Source organism: Pavona decussata, unplaced genomic scaffold, assembly GCF_977016875.1.
Source record: "Pavona decussata unplaced genomic scaffold, jaPavDecu1.1 SCAFFOLD_51, whole genome shotgun sequence".
Lineage (NCBI taxonomy): Eukaryota > Metazoa > Cnidaria > Anthozoa > Scleractinia > Agariciidae > Pavona > Pavona decussata.
Window position 1 is genome coordinate 2,702,412 of NW_028145473.1, and position 23,065 is coordinate 2,725,476.

At 39.3% G+C, this 23,065-nt stretch overlaps 1 protein-coding gene across 1 annotated transcript in view; it reads left to right on the forward strand.

Annotated features, from left to right (window-relative positions):
* Positions 1-23,065, forward strand: part of LOC146481062 (uncharacterized) — a 67,328-nt gene that overhangs the window by 42,056 nt on the left and 2,207 nt on the right. Inside the window, exons 6-12 of the mRNA XM_085108763.1 lie at positions 418-927; positions 5,531-5,996; positions 7,563-8,251; positions 9,016-9,130; positions 9,992-10,241; positions 12,165-12,953; positions 21,439-22,672. Coding sequence (XP_084964889.1) covers positions 418-927; positions 5,531-5,996; positions 7,563-8,251; positions 9,016-9,130; positions 9,992-10,241; positions 12,165-12,953; positions 21,439-22,672 — 4,053 coding nt within the window. The remainder of the gene's footprint in view (positions 1-417; positions 928-5,530; positions 5,997-7,562; positions 8,252-9,015; positions 9,131-9,991; positions 10,242-12,164; positions 12,954-21,438; positions 22,673-23,065) is intronic.

Consider the following 23,065-nt stretch of genomic DNA (forward strand, 5'->3'; position numbering starts at 1 on the left):
TCGAATTCTGAAAATCCCTTACCATTATGCCACCAACCGGATTTTTCCTACAAATGGTAAGCACCCCTTGTGTCCTTTTTTTTCTTAAATTTTCCAGTATGTGCTGTTTTCTTTACTGGTGTTTTTTTTTGTACGTAATGCCTGTTAACGTTGGTTTTCTCATACGCTTACAACAAGTAGTCTTTCCAGTCTCAGCCAGCAGCTGTTTTAGTTTCACATGGCTGAAGTAATCGTAGACTAATCAGAGAAAGCAATGTCCTTGTATGGCCACCCTTTCCAGAAGAACTGGAGGCGACGCAAGTAAAACAGCTTAAAAGCTTATTTTGATTATTATTATTATTATTATTATTATTATTATTATTATTATTATTATTATTATTATAAAACTTACCGCTTTTTATTGTTGTTGACTCGTAGTTTCAGAATTGCACATTTCAGCGGCCAAGTTAGATGATATCGTTGAAATAAACTATAAAGGACGGAAAAGTTTAGATCTTGGACGGAGGGGACTGGTAGATGTTCCCAAGAATGTCTTGAAACTGAGTGATGTGAACGCGCTTGACCTTTCACACAATTGTATTCGTCAATTACCAGACGATATGAGCAGCCTGAAGCAACTCACTAAGTTGACATTAAGCCACAACAAACTGGAGCTGCTGGCTAACAGTATTGGTGACCTGGTTAATCTGATTCAGCTGTTTGTGGACAACAACGGTTTTTCATACCTACCTGCAACATTAAAACGTCTTAAAAAGTTGAGAGAGCTTGATGTGAGTTTTAACAATCTGACCGAACTTTCAATGGTTGTTGCTGACCTAAAAGGACTTAAAAGACTTTGTGTGGAGGGCAACCCGCTGACCAGTAAAGAACTTGGAAGTCTGATGGAGTTAATGGATAAGATGCCAAGCTTTGTGATAGATATTGCAGGTGAGGTTAAAGTCACTATGTAAGTCACGCGTATAAGGGGAAATATTTAATGCTGTCAATGAATGACTTCTGGATTCTTCATTATATTGAAGTGATTATACATGTAGCTATATCGCCAGACCTCAAATAGGAAAGCTTTGGTATCGGAAAAATCATACACGCGAGGTGTTCAAATACACCTAAGATCTGTAATAACCACAATTTCGAAGGTCTTTGGAAATTCCTAAGGGAGGTCCACAATGTCTGGTGTCCCTTCAGTTGGTCCGAAATCTGCGTTTCATCTCATAAGTTTTTCATCCCAATATTGGTACATTTTCGTAAGGAAACTACGCAGCTGACCTAAAACTTGACAGTGCTCCCGTTAATTTAAATTCAAATTCATATCCAGCAACGAACGTAGGACAAATACCGCCATTACGAGTCTGTTCAGAAGGAGTGTGGCCTGGTGAAACCCCAAGTAAGTTGTTGTCAAGATTTTCCGTCTCCATTAACAGACAGATAATCAATGGATGAAAGTACATCGTCCCACATAACGTTGCGCTTCCGCTGACCAGTTGGACAGTAGAAAGTTTGTAATAAAAAAAATGATCGCATTGAATAAAAATATCGAGTTACTGAATAAAATATTTGGGTAAATTTAAACTGAAAATTACTGAATACCTGAATAAAAATATTATTCATTAAATGAAAATAGGAGATTTATTGAAGATGTTTTTGTCATTTTCATATAACTTCATGTTTGGCAGAATTGTATGTGTTTTAGTAAGAATTAACGTTTGGGGACACCTTCTGATGTCTATCATACAGTTCATGCATCTCATAAGCGTGCATTTCTGGACATGCTCCTGAAGTTTAAGACTCCAAAAATACCCAGCTGGTGCCTTGTCGACATGTGGAGCCTTCTGTGATGAAAAATATTCTGTGTGGCTTTGTCAATAGACTGACAATTTGTTTTGTACGTTGCATCTGCTAAATGTCCTTGTTGTGCTATAAAATAACAAGTTAATTAATTAGAAAGTCATTGTGCAACAGGGACAATTTATAAGAAAGACACCTCCATCAGAGCTATCAGAACTCATCCACGTCCCTCTCTCGATGATGTGATTACTGATGTACATTTTGTGTTGGTGACGAGGTTGTAAATACTGGTCACTGGCACTTTAAAGAATTGTTTAGGATTTAATTGAGGCTCTTATTCTCTTTACAACTTCTTCGCTCCTAGATACTCAAAATAGTCAATATAGCAGAGCTTCACGAAAAACTCGCTACAAGTAGGAATTACTGTCAAGTTAGCTCCGTCGGCGTTCTCTTTACCAGATGTGTGGGTATATGGTGTTGATGCCATCGCCATAAGGAAACATGTGCACAGGCCTTTACGAAGTAAACTGCTACGTCTTTCCTAGGACCGAATTCATAGTGTCACGGTGTTTTATAGCAAAAATAAAGCTACTGTCTTTACGCTTTTTACTCGTGGATATGCTTTAGCATCGACGACTGATAGTGGCGTTCCGTATGCAATGAATCACTCACTCCGGTGTAACCGGAAGTGTAATAACAGCCAATCCCACGTCACTCGCTAGTATACGGAAGCTCGATTTATAAGCCAATCACCAGACGGAAAGCAATTCCAGCGAATCACAACACTACACAGCTTAGAAAGTTGTGACACACCGACCTGATTTCTGTTGGTCGCCATTGTATGGCTGTTTTTAGTGTTTTGAACGCATTCTCGTTGCATTCTCCATCATTAGAAGCAAGTGTCTGAAGAAGTGACAAAATGGTGTCTTCGAAAGTGAAGCAAAGTACACATTGATACAATTAAGACCGATTGTGAACCGCGTTCCACCGGCACCTGGGCGTAAATCTTGATGTCGAAGTCAAATCGACGCTAGGTGAGAAGACAGAAGTCCATGTCGATCCCCTAAGCGCAATGGGGATTAATAAATTCCATTTGGAAAGTGATTTCCATTTGGAGAGTGACCTCGAAGCTGTCAAAGTATGCCTAATGTTTATCGAAGGTATTACGAAGTCAAAAAATCTATGAGTCACGAAAGTCAATTCAATCGAACTTGAACAACATTAGTGATGTGAAAGTAACATAACCGATCAATCCATGCTGCTAAACGAGAGTACTTGTGTGGCCAACCAGTATGGCGAGCAGTCGAAAGACCGAGTTATTGACGATGCAAGAAAAACTGATCAGCAATCCATGGTATCTCCAGATCAAGAACAAAGTACATTCACAATTATAAACGCGCTCGCCGTAACGACAGAGAACCTTCTAGAATTCCTCAAAACCTTGTTTCATAAAGGCAAGGTAATTAAAAGATTTATTATGCATAATAATTTTAAGGAAAAGCGTACCGACCTCTTCTGAGTTTAGAAAACATTTATCTCCTGCTTTTCGTAAGTATATGACAATAAAAATGTGTACAGCTAGACTGCAAGTCAGACGTGACAAATCCTCAGTAGAGGCGGTTAGTAATTGTCGTCTCTACCTTATCAATAGAAGGACTGCTAAACATAAAAAAAAAACCTCATTAGTATTATTGTGTAGTCAAAATAAATCTGTAACTAAGCGTTCAATAAAATTGAACAAACAAAATGACAAACACATTTCATTTGTAAACGTCGATCACTGCTGGAGTAGCTAGCGCCGGGTGTCTGATCGAATTGAAATGCCAAAAGATTTCGTAACGAACTGACTTTTTGGAAAATTGCCGTTCCATTTGATTTTGTACCAGAATTTCCGGATATTTTTGGTCGAATGGATCGGTTTTGAGTTTGAAGATTTTTCGTTTCAGCTTGGTCATTTTAAAGCAGCAACAGAACACTTGAACACTGAATGCTATCAGCTTATTAAAAGTTTCGGCTTCGTTTTTGTAAAGCACAAAAATAAATAAATTTATGACGTGAAAAGACTCATGAATTAAAAAGTTAAGTTGTGACTTCATCAGCTAGAGGAAAATATGCACACTGACATTCACATGCTCGTGTCCCTCATACGTAGTTCGCATAGCTTACCGAAAGCGATTTCGATGCAATATTTAAATGATTTCGCTGCGTAAGATAAAAGTAATCCATAAAAAAACGGACAGGTACCGAACGGATAGCTAACGGATCTGGAAAACGGCGAGTTAACTGAAAGCCAAAGAAGGTTTAAATTCCCTGATTTAAATGAAAATATGCCAAACGAAATGAAATCGGAGACTAGCAAAACGGGAAAATGAAGCAGAAAGTGGTAATTACATCGCTGATAACAATGGTCAACAATTATATTTCTGTAGGCTGAAGCGACCCGCGTGCAGCAAAGAACATTTTCAATTATTTCGTCTTGAGTGTAGCGGAATTATTCGTAAATATCTTTTGTATGTGCCTGTAGTAAAAGAAAATTCCGGATAATTTAATGAAAGGTCACAAACTCCCATATGAAATGCAGAGGGGTGGGGGGACGATGCTCGTCTCGCTTGGGGTGTAAATGCCGGATTTGGGTCTCGCTTACGGCCTTCGAGGCAAAAAAGCCAGTGTTTTTACTAGTAAAGATCTGAAATATATGTATTTTAATAGATTAAGAAATGGTACCAGAACTTAAGCCTCTCACAGCTGTTTTTTTCCTGCTGGCAGAGGTCTCTGGTGGCAAGAAGGAATCTTCTGTCGCGCATGCGCTAGTGTTTCCTGGCAACGACTGACATTTTAGCCGCATGTAACAAGAGCTTCGCAAAGCGGTTTGCGCGCAAAACAGCAGCCTCGGTAGGGCGATGTGTGAAATTACTGTCAGCTGTATGTGGAACTGCCGCGGACCCCTCAACGACATCGCAAATCCAAAAAGCATAATTCTCCACGGACACCAGTAAAACCAGCAGCTGTAGACAAAGATGGAAACTGCCTTTTGTGCGGAGTACATTTCAAGTTAAGCGGCCAGAACACCTGGCGAGCGCTAAATGAGAAGATTGAAAAGCTATGGTCTGCGGTTTTTTTGGATAACACTCGTGACTTTCAAAAGAAATCTTCACAGCTCTGTAAAAAATGCTTTCGCAAGGTAGAATCGCGTTAATCAAGCGAAGTAAGGATTTTGAAGATGGCAAACGCGTATTAATTGAAGTGCGAAACTTGTGCCTGACTAGCGGAAGCCATAACAACTGTGGACTTAGAGATTTCCAGCGTAAAATCTGAACAGAGCATGCGTATTACACATTTACGGAAACCGGTTTTAAAAACTGGTCAGTTTCGACCAAAAATCTGGTCGGCGGCTACATGAGAGAACACGTCGGGGGCCGGCAGAGGTCTCTCTCCTTCTCCCAGGGAAAGCTGGTTTAGGCGTTTCATTGAAAATTTCCTATAAGCGTTCCCGTGGTAAAGTAATGGCGAAGACCCTGCTTGCGCTCGTAACGCATTCCTCCCCCCACCAAGCTCCGGTGGGGGACAAACATGTGAAGAGCCCAAAGAGCGTCTTTGCAATACATGACCGTCACTATTACATTTCAAAGACCATTTCAAACTATTATGCATTGAAGCCACCTTTTAGTTAAAGCCAAGGCATCAAAGGCCACTAACATCGCCATATCTACGAGTAAACGATAGTGTCACTTTGATTCCCTTACAGTTGTAGTCCCTGCAGAGATTCGAGCGCGAGGAGAAAAAGCAAGGCTGCTTTATGAAAAGGTACTCAGAGAAGGATTTGTTAAAGTGTACCGTGGCCGAGTATTGCTCATTGGCCAAGATCGTGCTGGGAAAACTAGTTTGAAGAAGTCCCTCTTGGGTCTGCCGTTTGACCCCAGAGAAGAAAGTACCGATGGAATTGCAATTGATCCTTCAAAGTTTGAAATTGAAGTTGACCATATTAAATCCTGGAAACCCACTCAAGAGACCAATACAGTGTTGTCAGACGTTTCTAGGGATATTTCAAGATTGTTAGCAGCAGAAAGATACATCTCATTACTATCAACAACGGAATCAGGAGACGAACTGTCCAGAGAAGAATCGAAAGTGGAAACAAAGATAGATTCTGATACAACATTTCTCAGGAATCAGGTTGGCACATACAAATTAGATCTAAAATTACTGAATATGTGTAGGCTGATTTTGTCTTTTTTATGATTGCACTGTATGTCACGAAACAAGGCTCGCGTAACGGGTTTTGGAGTTGGGTGTGGGGCTAAACCAAAGGCGCTAGCGTGAGACAATTAGGGGGCCCGGGGCATGTTCCCCCTAAAAAATTTAAACTTTAAAAAGTCTTCTTAAATGGCTAGAAATGCGTGAAAAACTATCAACACTGATGTCAATTTTTGTGTCAACTAAAATACGTTTTCCTTTCTTTTGAAATAAGGAGTCAATTGTTCTGTCTGACCCTTACATTTGACCAACACAACAAGTTGATGAGGCAGAAAGTTTCGACTTGTTACGCGCGATGCCCTGGGGTAGACCGCGTCAAGGTTTCGGTGGCGTTTCTTGTTCTTCATTCTAGTCACAAATTGTAATAAATAAATTAATTATACCTATTAAACCTGGATTGAACTTTCCTCTCCCCTAAAAGGGATATTTTTGCATGTCTTCTTTTTTGAGTCAATTGTCTGTAGCAAACGCGGCCCAATCAGAACCATTATCTGCACTTACCGATTTATAGGTCCTGGCCTAGTGAGGCCTATAGGAAGGATTTCGTCCAGTGGAGTCCATCAGTCAGTGAGAATGGTGGCCATATTCGTAAATTTTCAAGTCTGTAATATGCCGTTTAGGAAAGAAAACAAACTTTTTTGAAGTGGTTAATCGAAAGAATAACTTCTAAGAAGTACTCGACAGTTTAAAGGGTGGAAATTTGAGAGTTCAAGGCGAAGAAATTACGCTTTGAGGGACAGATTCTCGGGAAAAATTGGCCAGCGAACCCGAAAGGTCATAAGCTTAAATCAGTCGAGCCTCGGCCACGACGGGGATAACACTTCTTTTCGAACAAATACTTGTTAATACTCTAGCAACCCAAGGAAGCTCACTATCCGATGAACGTGAAATCGATGTTTAGACCTTCGTAGGTTTTTATTTTGGTGAGAGATTTGACGCTATGAAGCAAGTAAGGTAAGCATGAGCCAGGTCTGTATCGTTATGGCTCAGTTATAACGTTACCATAATTCAATTTCCGGTATGACTTCAACTAGCGTAAGGTAGGGTCATGGAAAACAATATCGCGCTATTTTTCTGACTTAAACTACTCAATAACCTCAATCGCGAACGGAGGATAGGTTTCAAAAATCTGCGAAGCATACAGTTTAAAACACGAGCGGCAGTGTTTTATCCGGATTTAAAACCACGAGGTGCAGCGGAGTGGTTTTAGACCCGATAAAACACTTGCTGGGAGTTTTTTGAGCGGCTTAAAAAACATTCCTGGAAAAGTGTGTGTCAAGAGAGTTCATAACAATGATGCTTTTGTGAACGTGGAAATTAGCTTACGAGAAAAACATTATTTTAATAAACACCGCATACTTATAAGGAAGAGGTTTTATCCGGTTTTAAAACCACTGCACGTGATGTTTTAGTGATCATATTTGATAGGTCAATGGGCTTATGAATTATTAATGTTTTTTTAAAGTGAAAATGAAGCCGCTTATAAACGGATTCTGACTGTAGGTAGAAACAGAAGAAAACAGACGTCCTGATGATGTCGTCAATGTTGATCCAACAAGAACAGTTGTAGAGCGTGAATCAATGAGTGATACGTCTTTGCCACCAGATGATGTCACAGAACACGCCAATGAGTGTTTGAAAAACATGCTTCTTAGAGGCCAACAAGCTGTTACAGAAGTGAATGAGCCACAATCGATTGCAACAGTAGATTTGTGGGATTTTGCAGGACAGCACCTTTACTATGCATCCCATCCTGTGTTTTTGTCACCACGAGGAGTGTATGTTTTGGTACACAACCTCAGCAAGCCGCTTAACGAGCTTGCTGAACCCTGCGTTAGACAAGGGATCCATGATGTTCATTTGGAAAACCCAACTGGTGAAACAAATTTGGAGAACTTGCTATCGTGGCTTGTTACAGTTCATCGTATCACACCAACAAGAGAAAGAATGGTTGACAACACCGACGGAAAGTTGTGTTATCTTCGTCCTCCAGTGTTGATTGTAGGTACACACGCTGACAAACCATTTGAGGAGACTAAGACTATGACGACACAGATACAGGAGAAAATGTTTGGAACGGAATACGACAAACATGTTATTCGGCCACTCTTTACCGTTGATAACACACGTAGTAACACACAAAGTAAGAAATCACTGTTACACCAGATCAAGACACTCTTTCAGCAGAAACCACGAGGAAGACAGCAAGCAGGTAAAGCCTTTTAAGGTAATTATATGCGTTTGTTTAAGTAGATAATGTCTCGTGGCACAGAGGTTGTATGCTATAATGTGGATTTGGCCTATGCTTTTGATTAAGCATATAAAAGCAAAGAATGTCAGCTCTGTTGGGAATTTTAAACGAAACATCGGGCAGGTATCTGACTTATTGGATTCCCACACGGGAATGTTGTAAAACACAAAGCTTGCTATCTGCTTCACACACCTGAAAACTGTCATAAACATACAAAATTTGTGATGTGGCTTTCGTTTTTTCTGTTTTTTTTTTTCTCTGCGTTTTGACAGGCTTCGTTTGGTTTTTTGCAAACTTTGGTTCAAAACTGTTATTTGTCTTCAGTTTTACACGGCCTTACCAAGGTATTTGAGCTTTCGGATAAGAAATGTGTTCGCCATTCAATTGCACAATGAAAATATGCAACATGTATTTGATAGAAAAACCGAAAAACGTTGCCGGCAGTGGTTGCATAAGCTTATATTGTTTTACTAAAACAAAGTGCTTGTAGCTCGAATCAAGTTTTAAGCAAGTTTCACCAACAAATTTATAAAGTGAGTTGAATTATTACCGCAACGGATGCACTTCTTTGTTTAGTGCTATAATATTTTTCAAATTTGTTTTTGTATAGTTTCGTAATTTAGGAATTTCACAGGGCCTTTTTTTTTCGGACAAATTACAATGAACATTTTGTTGTTAAGACATGGACAGTTAATGCGATACTTATTTGTCATTTTTCTTTAAAGAGCAAGACTGTGACAGCAGCAGCAGTGATGGTGGTGATGGAATTGATGCCCTACGTTCTAAAATCATGGAAGTGTTGAGACAAGAACCATACATGGGAGAGAAAATACCAAGCAGGTAACGCAGTTTATAACATTGAGAATTCTTTTGAATTTTATTGTAGTTCTGTAGACCAGCCAACTTACATAGCTGAAGTTGTTGCTTCGTGAAATAATACTTATTTGATCAACGTTTACCCTCAACCCGGCATGTTATATGGTTGGTAGAAGGAGGTACATTATACAGCAATCAAAATTCTCCCTATGTAAGTGTTGAACTGTTGGTAGAATTATTATCAGTGTTATGTTCATGTTGCCGTACCGTTAGGTACCTTACACTATTGCCTTTGTATTGCCTTAGCATAACAGGTTGGGTACCTTGCGCGGTTTTCAGTTACCTCCGCGAAAAACTTTAGCGCCAAATCAATGACAAGCCTGTTTAAAACGAGTTAGGTTAGATTTTAAGTAGATCGCTGACTGGGTCTTATGGCAGCTCGAGATCATTCGAATGCAACAGTCTCTATAAATTGTTACATAGAATAGAATTCGGCCAAAAGAAGACTGTGAGTGTTTATGTGATTTAATTCTTGGAAGTGTGTTCTCTAGACTCGGAAAGTTTTACGAAAGCTATAGGTTTGTTACAGTGATCGGAATGAAATTACTTACACGCTGCACGGCACAATTTATCTGTTTTTCCCTAACGATGCCAGTGCACTTTAGGATAGAGAAATAGTAGTAGGGTATAATTTAAACCATTACTTTTGTAATTTGGCATTTCTGCTTTGCCACTCAACCCTCTTTAAGAAGTATTACTAGCTCATTTGCGGCCATATACATGTATAGGAATTACAAATGAACAGATTGTTATATCTTAACTACACTATGTTCTTATCTGATCTCATTCTATATTTATTACACTTGCTTCTTAAAAACTTTTTAGGTGGGTAAACTTTGAAAGGGTGATTGAACGTTTGGTAGCTCAGCACACTTATCACACAAACGTGGACCAGCTTCAGATCTATGCCAAGGACGATTGCTTGATAGAAGACGATGATGAATTTTACACAATGCTGAACTTCTATCATGACCTTGGTGTGATCGTCAGACACCAAAGCACAGTTGTACTGAAGGCCCAATGGCTGATAGACCTCTTCAAGAATTTGATCACCATTCCTCCTTTTGAAAAATCGGTAAGAAACTTCATATTTTCTCCAAGAATTTTGACCTAAGCAACAGCTACATCTTGTATTTGAAGTAATATGACAGATGTTTTTATTATTATTATTATTAGTATTATTATTATTATTATTATTATTATTATTATTATTAATTTTTTTTGTGTTATCACCAAATTTACTTCATTTAATACTTAATCGAACTGCTCCAACAACAGGCAGCCATCGTGACATAAATGGTGCCGCTTGCCAGTCTACCACATCGCCTGATGAAGAGTAGCATTAAGTAGTTGAAACGTCGCCATTTACATCTCAAAGTGATATGACTACATCGTGAGACAAACGATAATACTCTTATTATTATTAGTTATATGAATGTGTTGAATATTAGAGAATCTGCAAATAAGTTTTACTGTTTTCATCGGCGAGGTTATCAGTGAGTTAGGTACCCTAAAAGGTGCTATGTTTTATGTATTTTGGTCAAAGTGAAGCTTTGTTTTATCTTGCTCACGAAGTACTGTAAGAACAGCTAGAGAATCTTATTAAGTGCTATTGCTTAAAGGAAACACAAATTGTAATCAGTTTTCATCAAGTTTTTCGTGACTGAAGGCATGGCAAGTCCGGTAGGCGTCAAATGAAGGGTACTCGTTTTTTGTGGAACATAAAATATGACTGTCAAGGAAACTGCAGGGAACCTCAAGGAAAAGGAAGATTAAACTGAACAAACGATCTTGTTTCGCGTATGTTTAGCAGAGCAAAAGTCGGATTTAGTTCGTGAATGCTTTGTTGGCAGGACATTTCTTAAAATTCTAGTTTCTGAAAGGGTCTAAAAAGCTTGTTCAGCAGTGATGAGGATACAAGGTTACTTAAGCGGGCGACACGCAGTACCGTGAAGGCTGATTGAAGAAGTGGCTATCCTTTTCTTTCTTTTTCCTTTTTGTCAGTCACTCCATACATCTTCTTGTCACTCGGTTAAACAGTCATGGAGTTCAAGTCCTGGTCGTGACGGAGAAACCGTTTCTTTTTTTACCGAATAGTAGGTAATACAATGGCAGCCCAAGCTCACTATCCGATAACATGAACGTGAAATACGTATAAACTCCTTGCGTTTTTATTATTATTATTATTATTATATTATATTATTATTATTATTATTTACCGAATAGTAGGTAATACAATGGCAGCCCAAGCTCACTATCCGATAACATGAACGTGAAATACGTATGAACTCCTTGCGTTTTTATTATTATTATTATTATTATTATTATTATTTATTATTATTATTATTATTATTATTATTATTAATTATTATTATTATTATTATTATTATTATTATTATTATTTATCATTATTATTAATATTTATTTTGGGGAGAAAAGAGCTAAGTTTAAGGGCTCGAATAGATCGAGATTGTGGTTCAAGTTAGCAAGGATTTCGGGCGAAATTGAACGTGAAAATACGATAGAGAAACGTCTGAAGTTGTTTGCTTTTCACCTTGTAAAGTCGTTTGGTTGTTAATATCGGTGCGCTATAGACCTTGCATGTAGATGGTTTAACACTGTAAGAAATTTTGTGGCCCCCTTATCATAAGCAGCTTCCGGTATGACGTCAAGTAGGGTAACGGGAGGTTGCCAAAACAAGATCACGCTATCTTTCTGACTAAAACTATTTAATAAGCTCAATCATGCCGTGGAAAAGGCTTAAAAAGATCTACGATGCGTACTATGGAGCATAAAAAGGCCGCTTAGTATGCCTTTATGGTTTAATTGTTTTCTTTAAAATCCATGACAACTGACTCGTATTTCTCTCTCAGGAATCTAACGAAACAAATTAAATGTGAAACGCTAAAAAGTATTGTATTTTTATATGTCTCTGTTAATCGGAAATTAGCTCTTTTAGAGTTTGGGAATAATTTTACAGGTTCTTTTTTTCTGTTAGGAACCGCTGCGTTCCAAGCACTGGCGGGAACTTGAGAGAACTGGTTTCCTCAGCATGGAACTCGTTGACCATGTGTTTTCCAAGTTTATCCAACCAGGTGTCGTCAAGGACGATATTTTAAGCATGATGGAGCAGTTTGGTTTGATTGCCAAGTTTTCATCCACGGCTACTGGTGTCAAGTATTTCGTGCCAGCACAACTCAAGTCGTCACCTGAACATCTGTTGAAATTAGAGCCATCCGCGTCAGATCCCTGTCCACTGTACCTTCAGTTTGAGGATGGTTTTGTTCCCCATGGTCTCTTCATTCAGCTTGTTTCTAGATCCATTTCTTGGTGCTGCGAAACATGGCAGACACCATTACCCATATTGTACCAAAATGGTGCCAGGTTTGTTATTGCGAGGCAGTTAATCTACGATCTCATTCTTCTTTGCAAGAAGAGCTTTATCAAGATTGTCCTGAGGCAAAGAAGCCAAGATGAAGAGGTGTCAGTGCAAGAATTGTTTGAGGTAGCAGTGTGCGTCCGTGTGTTCATCGAAGACACCTTACAAAAGTTGTCCCACGAGCTGCCATATCTGAATGGATTGCAGTATAAATCATGTGTTGCATGTCCTTACTGTCAGAATGAATGTCCAACCCACCACCAAGTCTCATGTATCGACGAGGAATGTTTGCATCTTTTTGAAACAAAACGAAAGCTGCGGCTGATTTGCATGAAGCATGATAGAGTCCATGATACAGAACTTTCAGTTCGTGGGCTGGAAAAATGGTTTCCTCAGACAACAAACCAGGTTAGATATGTACTAATTACATTTATATGGCGCATTATCTAGGTAAAAAAATTCAAACGCACTTCACAACATGCACTGTGCGTGTACAAATACAAGTTACAGATCCCCGCATTTACTGAAGCAAGGCCAGAGTACGCATACGGGGGACTGCCTCCCAAACATTTCCTTCACCCCTGATAAGGTTGCTGAAAGTCTTCATCATGGTTCATCATGGTAAATCGTTTGTAGGTATCATAGGTCTCATAGTATACTTTAGGAGCTAAATTTAAAATTTTCGCACAACAGCAAGAACAGTTACAAAGCATACGAAGTAATACAAAACAACACTGCTCTACGATGACTGCACAACAAAACTTAAAAGGCGCTTTTCATGTAATTTTTCTGAGAAACAAATACACGCCTGAAGTGTCGAGAAACTGTTAGTGTACGTTAGAGAAGAACTCGAGTGCAACCAGTGGTTTTTGTAGACCCATGCATTGTTTTCGTACGAGAGACTAGAGACCTATCTTTTATTCTGTATTAGACATTGCAATAGAATGAGAAATTTCGTGCGGCTGTTTACGTGAACGCTTTATTTCAATCTTCCAAAAACTTGTCTCTCTTCTCGCTTCTTCTGTGACCCTAATAAAGATTTTGGAAATTTAGACGACAGCAGCAACAGCAAAGTTGTGCCGTTCAGTTTAGTTTGTCGTAAATGAAATGTCAGTTCCTTTAATTTATTTAAGCCAGATCAGGTAAAAGACTACTTTTTACCACGACAGATTCTTTCTGTGCAATTCAATGTTTATTCGTATGAATGACTTGACATCCCTAAAGTTGTTTCGGTGAGCTGTGTAGGCTTAAGTGAATGTTACTAAAAATCAAAGAAAATTAAAAAAAAAATCGCGGGCACAGACCGAAAATCGATTTGGGAATAAGCATTAAAAAAAACGGCTCGCCCTACAAATACAAATTTCAGTTTGGGCGAACTTGAAATTATGCACATTTTCGGTAGTTCGCATCCAGGGCTGATGTACCGGCAGGTTTGGCAACGAGGATGTTGACACGCACGCGATCTGTACTGCTCAGTAGAGGAGTGGTCATTAGACTGTACCAGCGTGTTTTTTAGGTGGAGGTCGCGTTTGTATGCTACGAAAGGTGGTTGTGGGAAGATATCTCGCGTTTGCTGATCGGTTGATAGAATGCGAAAGTTCTGATAACCAGAAGCACTCTATCAACGGTTCTGTACTTTATATGTAATCAAGAAATGTAGCTAGTTTTATTCTGCCCTCATTCCTGAATGAATATAGAACAGATATAGAGGATATTACATGGCCGCGCGGAGATACGAAATTTGTCTTCGAGTGTTGAAAAATATTCCACGAGTGAGCGCAGCGAACGAGTGAAATATTTTTCAACATGAGAAGAGAAATTTCGTATCTCCAAGCGACCATGTAATTTTCTTTTTATTATGTAAAATCCTCACAATACAACAAGAGATGCTTTATTTTTTATTTCAAAAACTAAGGTTTGAAATTGAGTACATAAGCTACAGTCAGTTTTATATTTGTATCAATCGTAAACCAAGCCGAGTTATTTCAATGCAAAAGACTTAAGCGAAAAGGCCACAAATAAAATCTTTATAAATAGAAAATGTATAAACAGGTAGGTCCCCGGTATAAACTAATGTATATTAAATATGGTTAGAAATTTGGCTAACAGTAACAAGTAAATCTGAACGTACCGTTCTATTAAGCTTACTCCTGGCTTTCATCGCCTCTTTCAACTACCCTCACTTGCTTCCATTTCCTACTACTAATTTCAAATGTGCTTTCACGTTTACCAGGAGAAGTATTCTGCTGCAAATTTACATTTATGTTGAATGTTCCTCCAGCAATTGTTCCGGTTATTAATGATCCAAGCCCTGTTAGAGGCATCTGAAGTCCTTCAGGGCTACGAATGCACTGATGTTTTTCCGTAGCAAGTTCGGTTGTACTCGTGGAGGCGCGTGGTTCTTGGTTGTCATTCTGGCCTCTGAACCACAAAATACTGAATATTTTTTCTTTTTGCTTGTCCGACAAGGATGAATAGTTGTTTACGGAATTAACATTCCGGTGTCCTGTGATCTGCATGATTTGCGTTGGAGGTATTTCGTTGTCATTCAACTTCTGTACGAGGTGCTTACGAGCACTATGGTTAGTCAATCGCTTGTTTTCTAGTCCAAGACGAGCCTCCTTTACCATGTCTCTTAGCAAACTGTTGGGCTTGTTTTCCCCGATGGGTTGTGCTTTAAACCAAGCTCTTACTGTTAGGCTGGACGGCTGAAAATTATTCACCACCAAGTAAAATGAGGAGTCATCCGTTTTCATGCTTTCCGGGCGCTTGCTTGCATAAATTTTGTAAACACGAACTGGATCTCTCTCAGCTGGTAGATCAGGAGCTGAGTACATTCTAGGCTTAATCTTTTGCGTATCTCTAGGGTCAGAGCCAGTTCTAGTTTTAGTCTGCCTTTCAACCGAGTATTCTAAATACTCTTTTCCGTCGGGCGTTTGCTTGAGTTTGACATCTCCCCAGCGTAACTCTCTCTGTTCTTTGCCGCTGCGAAGGCCGAAATGAATGGTCGAATTCAGCCGCAAAGTGTTTATAAAGGCTTGAGGGCTTTCAATCCCTTGGCATTTGGAAGCATAAAGTCTTTCAATTTCCTCGTCTGTTAGGCTACCCGATGTGCTAGGCTTGTTTCCCAATCCCTTGGCTTTTAGATCCTTTTGTTTTGCTTTGAGGGTAGCCATTGTAGTTCAGTTAAACGCAGCGTCAGTAAAAATTGTGAAGCCGTAGTTCTGTTTGCTCAGATATCTCTGGATGCTTGAAAGAAAACTTCCCACACTTGTTGGTTCATAGTCAGAGCCATCTTTTTTTCTAACGCCAAAGATGAACTTCGAAAGGAGGTCGTTCAGAACTTGCGGCGAAAGCTGATGAACAGATGTTGAACCAAGTAAGCCAGGATTTGATGTCTATATGAAACTTTTGAATAACTCGACGTCGTACGCAGTTTTCCTCTTTGTATTCGGATTTTCTTTTTCTTCTACGAATTCGATCAGTTCCTGATCTGTGATCTCGACAAATCTGATAGTCTCCATTTTAGAATAAACTTAACTTCGACTCGCGAAAAGACAAACTCCAAAACTTCCAAAAGACCAAACGACAGCCAAACGACGGAAAACCTTTTCGGAAAACCACAAGTGCCTGACAGCGCGCGAAAATACTGCGAGCTGATTGGTCAAAAATGATATCACACATGTGAAAAATGATATCGTCACTGGCGGGATAAGGTTTTATCGATTTGCTAAAACTCAGTATACCACTAAATTTTATATATAAGATTTAACATTTTCATCCGTTCAGTCACACGCAAAAACTCTGCCGCAAAAGCTTAGCAGAAATGTGCGTGCCTGGTAGTGCCTCAAAATCTCCAAAATTAATAACAAAACATCTTCAAACATACTTCTACGAAGTTAGGCTTTTATTTCTCTGGGAACTTCGAATTTTTTGATGCGAGCGCCAACAGAATTTCACTAAAATTTGGTAACCAACGCAAGAACAAAATATGATAACATCAGCATTGTCAAGGAAAAAAAACGGAAGCAAACAAATCTTTGCTTCACTTACATCCAGTCTCTTCCAAAACTCACACAAAACTAGATAGAATTTAATATCTAAAACATTGCACTTATGACAAATTGTTTTGACTGATTTTTTTTAATTAAAGGCCTGATTGTCTCAATTCTTGTCCTAGAAAAAGTTCTGAAAATTGAAACATATTTTTCAGAAAAAAAATATGTTAAATATAGATATCAAAATGAATAGGATGACTTGAACATTGTTTGAAGTCTAAATGTTCATTTGGGAAAGAAAACCGAACATCGGCATAATTAAGCTTTCTAATATTCGTATTGAAATTTACCACTGAACACTGATTAACGCACAGCGGAACGGAAACTGCTTTGACTCTCACATTGAGAAAAAAACTGACCTTCCAATAAAAACGCTTCTAAACATTCGTTTGGCAAAATTACCGGAAATGACTGCAAGACTGGTGTAGGATTAATTACAGTGTACTCAAAATAACAACTTGATAATTACCCGGACTCAAGGAGTCAATACGAGCCCCAAGCTGTTGACGAATTGGGCGAATTCGTTTTTATTTCCCGTTAATTTTCTGCAAAGGCGGTTATTTTAATATCGCTAAGGAATTAGTTGACTATGATCCTTCCGTAAGGTGACAAGAAAACGAACTGTATTTTCTCGGTCTTTAACTTATAGTACGGACCTCGAACTCGGTTAGTAAGAGGTATCTTTCAAGGAGAATCGTTAAAATACTTTTTACCCGGTTTCGTTGAGCGGTTATTCGTGAAGGCTTGCGAGCCCAAGTATTTTTAAATTATCTTTGGCTACGGATAGCCATGATAAAAATGGATTACAAGTTAAAAACAAATTGTCCACGGTTTCAAGTTCTTACTTTGAGTATTGGAAAGATCACTTAAAGCTGATTATGGTTTCTTCTTTCTTCAAGATACTTTCGTCTTGACGCTCTAAGAGCAATTTCACATCTGAGCGAGGGTACTATGGCCAATAATTTGCGATTAGTACAGTTTTCACCAAGAATGGCAAAATTCCAGTGGCAATACTTCTTAAACGAACTAACATGCCCCCCTTCCAAAAAATAAAGAAGAAAAGTGAAAAAAATAATACACCCCTGCCGGCGTTCCACTGGCAATCGTCTTACGCGTCATTCGGTTGCAAATCCCAACTGTTAAACAACTAAAAAAAAAGCTTTGTTTTAAAATGATGATGATGATGATGATGATGATGATGATGATGATGATGATGATGACAAGTTGTTAAAGGTTTTGTTGCAAAAACAGAAATAAATACTTAGAATTGTATTTATATTTTACAATAACCGATAAAATTCCCGCTAGCCGATTGGTTCGTAGCTATTACGCTTGCTAACCATAGAGTCTCCAGTAGCTCAGTGGTTAGAGCATCCGACTAGATCACGGAGGGTCGTGGGTTCAAATCTCATCTGGTACTCGGATTTTTTCCGAGTCTTCGTTTCTCCATAAGAGTACAGAAATTAAAATGACGTCAGATACAACGCACACGCTTTCTCAACGGAAAATAAAACCACTTCTGTTCGTACGTTTTCTATCTTATGTAAAAAGCAAATCGACTCTTATTTTCTATGATCTATACCCTCTTATACACCATACTGACGATGCCAAAACCTGGCAGTGAAACCACTCACCTGCGACTCGTAGATCCACATGAGTTTTTAGAACATTTCATGACGTCAGTTTATGGTCTATAAAAGTGTAGACCATAGAAAACTGCCGTCGATTTGTTAAATAGATAGTGGAGCGTAGTTAAATCTGTTGAAAACCAGCAGTATAGCACCTAGCGTCATGTAACTCCTCTTGCCCCCCCCCCCCCCCCTCCACTTTAAGGTAATTGTCAGGCATCGCATATCAATGACCGAAACCTATCAGCGTTCCGTTCGACGTTTGTACTAAAACGGAGGGCAAAAGACGTGAATCAGTTTGTTACACCTCTCCCATGTTAAGAAAAAACAACACACCCCACTCTGTATCTCTTGTGTAACTGTGGGGTAAACCTGTTTATTCGTTGGCTATATGTAACAGCAAATCCGCGAACAGTACAAAGGGTTTACACCTCGCTCGTCTAAGCAGATAAACACAAAAGTCTACCTGTTACAAATTGTTCTTATGACAAACTGACAAAAAGTTCAAAATTTCGGATTGGTGCTCAGGCAAATTCGATCAGATCGTTTTCAACCAGTTATTCCTATTAGAATGAATATTTCGAAAAACTAATGGCATTTCGCTTCCTTTAGAACCTTAAACTTGCTGTAGGCAAAATATGAGCCAAATCGATTTTTCGACCGTGACCGCGATTTTTCCTATTTGATATTTACTGACATTCACTCTTACTTGCTCCTGTTGGCAAAGCTGGTTTGCACTGTGCTCACCTGTTTTAGAGGTGCAAAGATTTTTTTCCCCTTACACGACTCTTTATAAGATGTTGCTTAGGGACCGTTCATTTTTTATGAGCAGGGGGGGGGCTGGTGGGATTTGGTTAATTGCCACTACGAAACTGTATGACCCCCCCCCTAGCATGCAATTTTTTTCCACATGGCCCCCCCCCAGCAGAACTTTTTTTTTCTGATGACCCCCCCCCCCCTCCCGCCCAACCAGAAACAAATCATACTCCTAACTTTAACAAAACGCTTATGTACTGTTTATATCAAAGATAAACGTAATTGTTACTGTGATTTCTTACAGTACTATTAACAAGTAACCGTTCTCTACTTAGGTAAAGATTTCTCTTGTTTAAAAAAACGTTTTATAGATAGCAACACGTTTACGGCAACGACAAACCCTAAATTTCCATTTAGATTCTCAAAGAAACTATAAAAATTAATCAAGCAAATGGTTAACGTGAAATTACTCCCCTTCGAGTAGAAACAATTAATACACGTACAGATCTGACTAACAAAATACGGATCGAAGCATACCAATCAACGATTACGAGTCATATTAAACAGAAAAAAACAGCGGACGCACAGATATCAGTCGCGTAGGTAAGGGTTAGATAGGGGCGTCGTTGAGCCCCAAATCTTGCTTACTAGGGGGGTCCGGGGGCATGCTCCCCCGCAAATTTTTGAAAATCTAGGTTCCCAGAAACCTCATTTCCTGCATTTTGAGACCCATTTTAGGCAAATCACAAATTTGTTTTACAGCAGCTTTATGAGCTATATACATCATTCCTACGGCATAATTGTTTCAACTTAAACAAGAAAGTTCAATGTACATTCCGCGCCCTGTCGAGTTCTGATAGCTATCCGATCTACTGATAGTCATACACCAAGCTGGTAAACTGCATCATTCTCGGGTGTAGGCCTTCGAACAAATTGACTATCTCGTCAAAATTGACAGGCATATCATATTTGATATGCATTAGAACCAGGGCAGACATTCTACTCTCTCGCATGGTACACCTCATGTAATTGTTCAACCTCCTCATTAAGTGCTTTTTCTTCCGCCATTACTGATCTGTAAAGGGGGTTCGTTCGAACCCCTCGAACCCCCCCTCCTACGCGCCTGGATATTATAGTACTGCCATTAAAAATGACAGTTACAAGCTTTTCTGAAGATGGCTTACGGCTCAGATTTACCGTCAACTGAAGTCACCAACAACAGTTCTATTATTAAAACTAATCTGGATGTTCACACTAGGCATACTACTGAGTCTACTGATACTCCTGGGTTCAAATAATTTACTAATCAACAGTCTTTATAAAAGTGAGTACTATTAAAAAGAACATTAAACAATCTATTGATATAGTTCAGAGTACAACCACTTTGTAGAAAACTACTCCCCCAAGGATGATTCAATAGTGAGACTGATACGTTTTTATATTAATTTGAACTTGTACAAACATAGGTGTCTACCTCAGTTTATATTCATTATTGCTTTTCCAACAGATATGCTTCATTTCCTCAGTTGTTGTTAATATAAAATGCAGATTTCGACCTCAGTATGTAAAACAAATTAAAAGTGGTTAGGAAAATCGCATTAAATAAAATTGAAATAATATTCAATTTCTTCATCTGTTTCTGTGTTGAGCCACTTTCAATTTCCCCTACTAGCCAATTATTTCTGGTGACCCCCCCCTCTTTCACTCATTTTTTTTTTGGTAGCCCCCCCCTTTAGTGCCATTTTTTTTCTCGTGGCCCCCCCCTAAATCCCACCAGCCCCCCCATGCTCATAAAAAATGAACGGTCCCTTATTGTTTATTCCTGAACTGCAAATGCTTAGTTACCGTACGTTACTTTTCAATTTTATCGGTGCCCCTGTTCCTGTTCGCAATTTACTCGAGGAGCCTTGTTTAATTTTGGTGTACTTTTTCTCCTGGTTATCAGCTCCTTTGAAGTTCAAACCTCAAGTCTAACGTTGCTTCCACTTATTTCTTATTTTCTTCCTTGTACACTAAAATATCTTGTTAGTCATGTTCATTTCCCAAGATGTTCGAATTTCAAAGAAAAATCTTTGCTATAAAATGCTTCAAAATACATTAAGCCGGTAATTGACAACATTTCCTTTTCTCAAAGTTAAAGTGAACTGTCCACCCATATTCTATCCCAAACACTGTACATTTATGTAACGAGCCTTCTAGAGCTAGAGGTAAATTGTGATGGGGATTAATAAGTACTTGTATCTATTCCACTGGAGAGTGAGCGAGCAGCGAGAGGAACAGCTGAAACGAAAGTTATAGTTGAGGCTGCAGTCAACTGGTCATCATCATGAAATCTTGTTGGAGCTGAGCTCTAAAATTTGTTTCGAAATTTTCCCTATATTTTGAAATTCATTTTAATATTTTAAGAATATTTGTCTTCTCATGTTAATGGCTATTTTTTGAAAATTACAGGAATCGTGTCCTTCCATCATGCTCTCCACATCCCAAGGTGCAGCTGCACAAACTGTTGCAGGGACTGCAGACAAAGCGTTGAAAGTAACTCTCTTGGCAAGTGAGTGGGGTTCGTCTAAGGGTGGCTTGTCAACCATAAACAGAACGCTTGCCATCTCACTGGCGAGACACCCCCAAGTTGATGTCACGTTTTTAGTTCCAGAATTTGCCTGTGGTGAAGAAGACAAAAGAGATGCTGTAAGATACACTATTGCGCTTCGGGAAGCACAGAGGCTTCCAGGCTTTCCGGATCCTCTTGACTGGTTGATCTGTCCCCCAAAAGACCTTGCCATTGACATCGTACTGGGTCATGGAGCAAAGCTTGGTAAACAAGCCCAAATCATTAGAGAGTCTCACAGTTGTAAGTGGGCACAAGTAGTTCACACTGCACCTGAAGAACTCGGGATGTACAAGAACTACGACGGGGCCGTTGCCAAAGGTGACGAGAAGAACAGAGCTGAAGTAGATCTTTGCAAATTAGCAGATCTCATTGTGGCTGTTGGGCCAAAGTTGATGGGGGCGTATTCATCCTACCTACGATCCTGCAAGAAACACCAAGACATCATTCAGCTGACTCCAGGCACATTCCATGACTTTTTAACGACCGAGCAAGCCACACGAGATGGTAACAAGTTTAAAGTTTTAACCTTTGGCCGCGGTGATTCTGAAGACTTTAGTCTCAAGGGATACGACATTGCTGCAAAAGCAGTAGCTAAACTGAAGGACAGTTCTTACTGTCTAGTCTTTGTGGGGGCACCTGAAGGAGGGCAAGACGAAGTTGCAGACCGCTTGCTCCAATGTGGCATTTCCAAAGATCAGCTGATTGTAAGAACATTTGTTCAAAGCAGGGAAAGCTTGAAAGATCTGTTTTGTGAGGTTGACCTCGCAATAATGCCTTCTAGAACAGAGGGTTTCGGGCTAACTGCCCTTGAAGCGTTGTCTGCCGGCCTTCCAATCCTCGTCAGCAGCAACTCAGGATTCGGAGAGGCACTCCGTGATCTGCAATCGGGCGAACCAGTTGTCGTTGAGTCTCAAAATCCTTGGGAATGGGCAAAGGCAATCGCGTCTGTTCGCCAGAAAAGCAGAGCAAAACGTCTTCAAGAGATTGCAACACTGCGAACAAACTATGAGGAGCAGTACAGCTGGGAAGATCAGTGTGAAGCTCTTGTTGAGAAGATGCTGAGTATGGTTTATGGTAGGTTATGCTTTCAAAAATTTTCTTTTTCTTTTATTACATAGGAAATATAATCCACTTGACTTTTGATACCGTTACGTTGGGTCGCTGCGTTCAAGACGTAATTTTAATTGCAATTTGTTTTGTCCTTTCTTGTAAAAGCCCGGGAATAAAGAAAATGAAATAAAGTCTAGATGACTTTCAAGCTGCGCTTCTAGGTACTTAAGGTATTTAGTAACACAGTTGCTGTTCACTACAATTTTTAGCAAGTGTGATGAAAACATCTACCCCTAGGCCTGAAACGTGTTATAACGCAGTGTGCAAAGGTATGCTGACTTTAAATGTACTCGCAGGCAGCCAACTCAAAGCATCAAGCGAACTATTTAGACTGTACTCTTTCAGTTTAGATTTGTG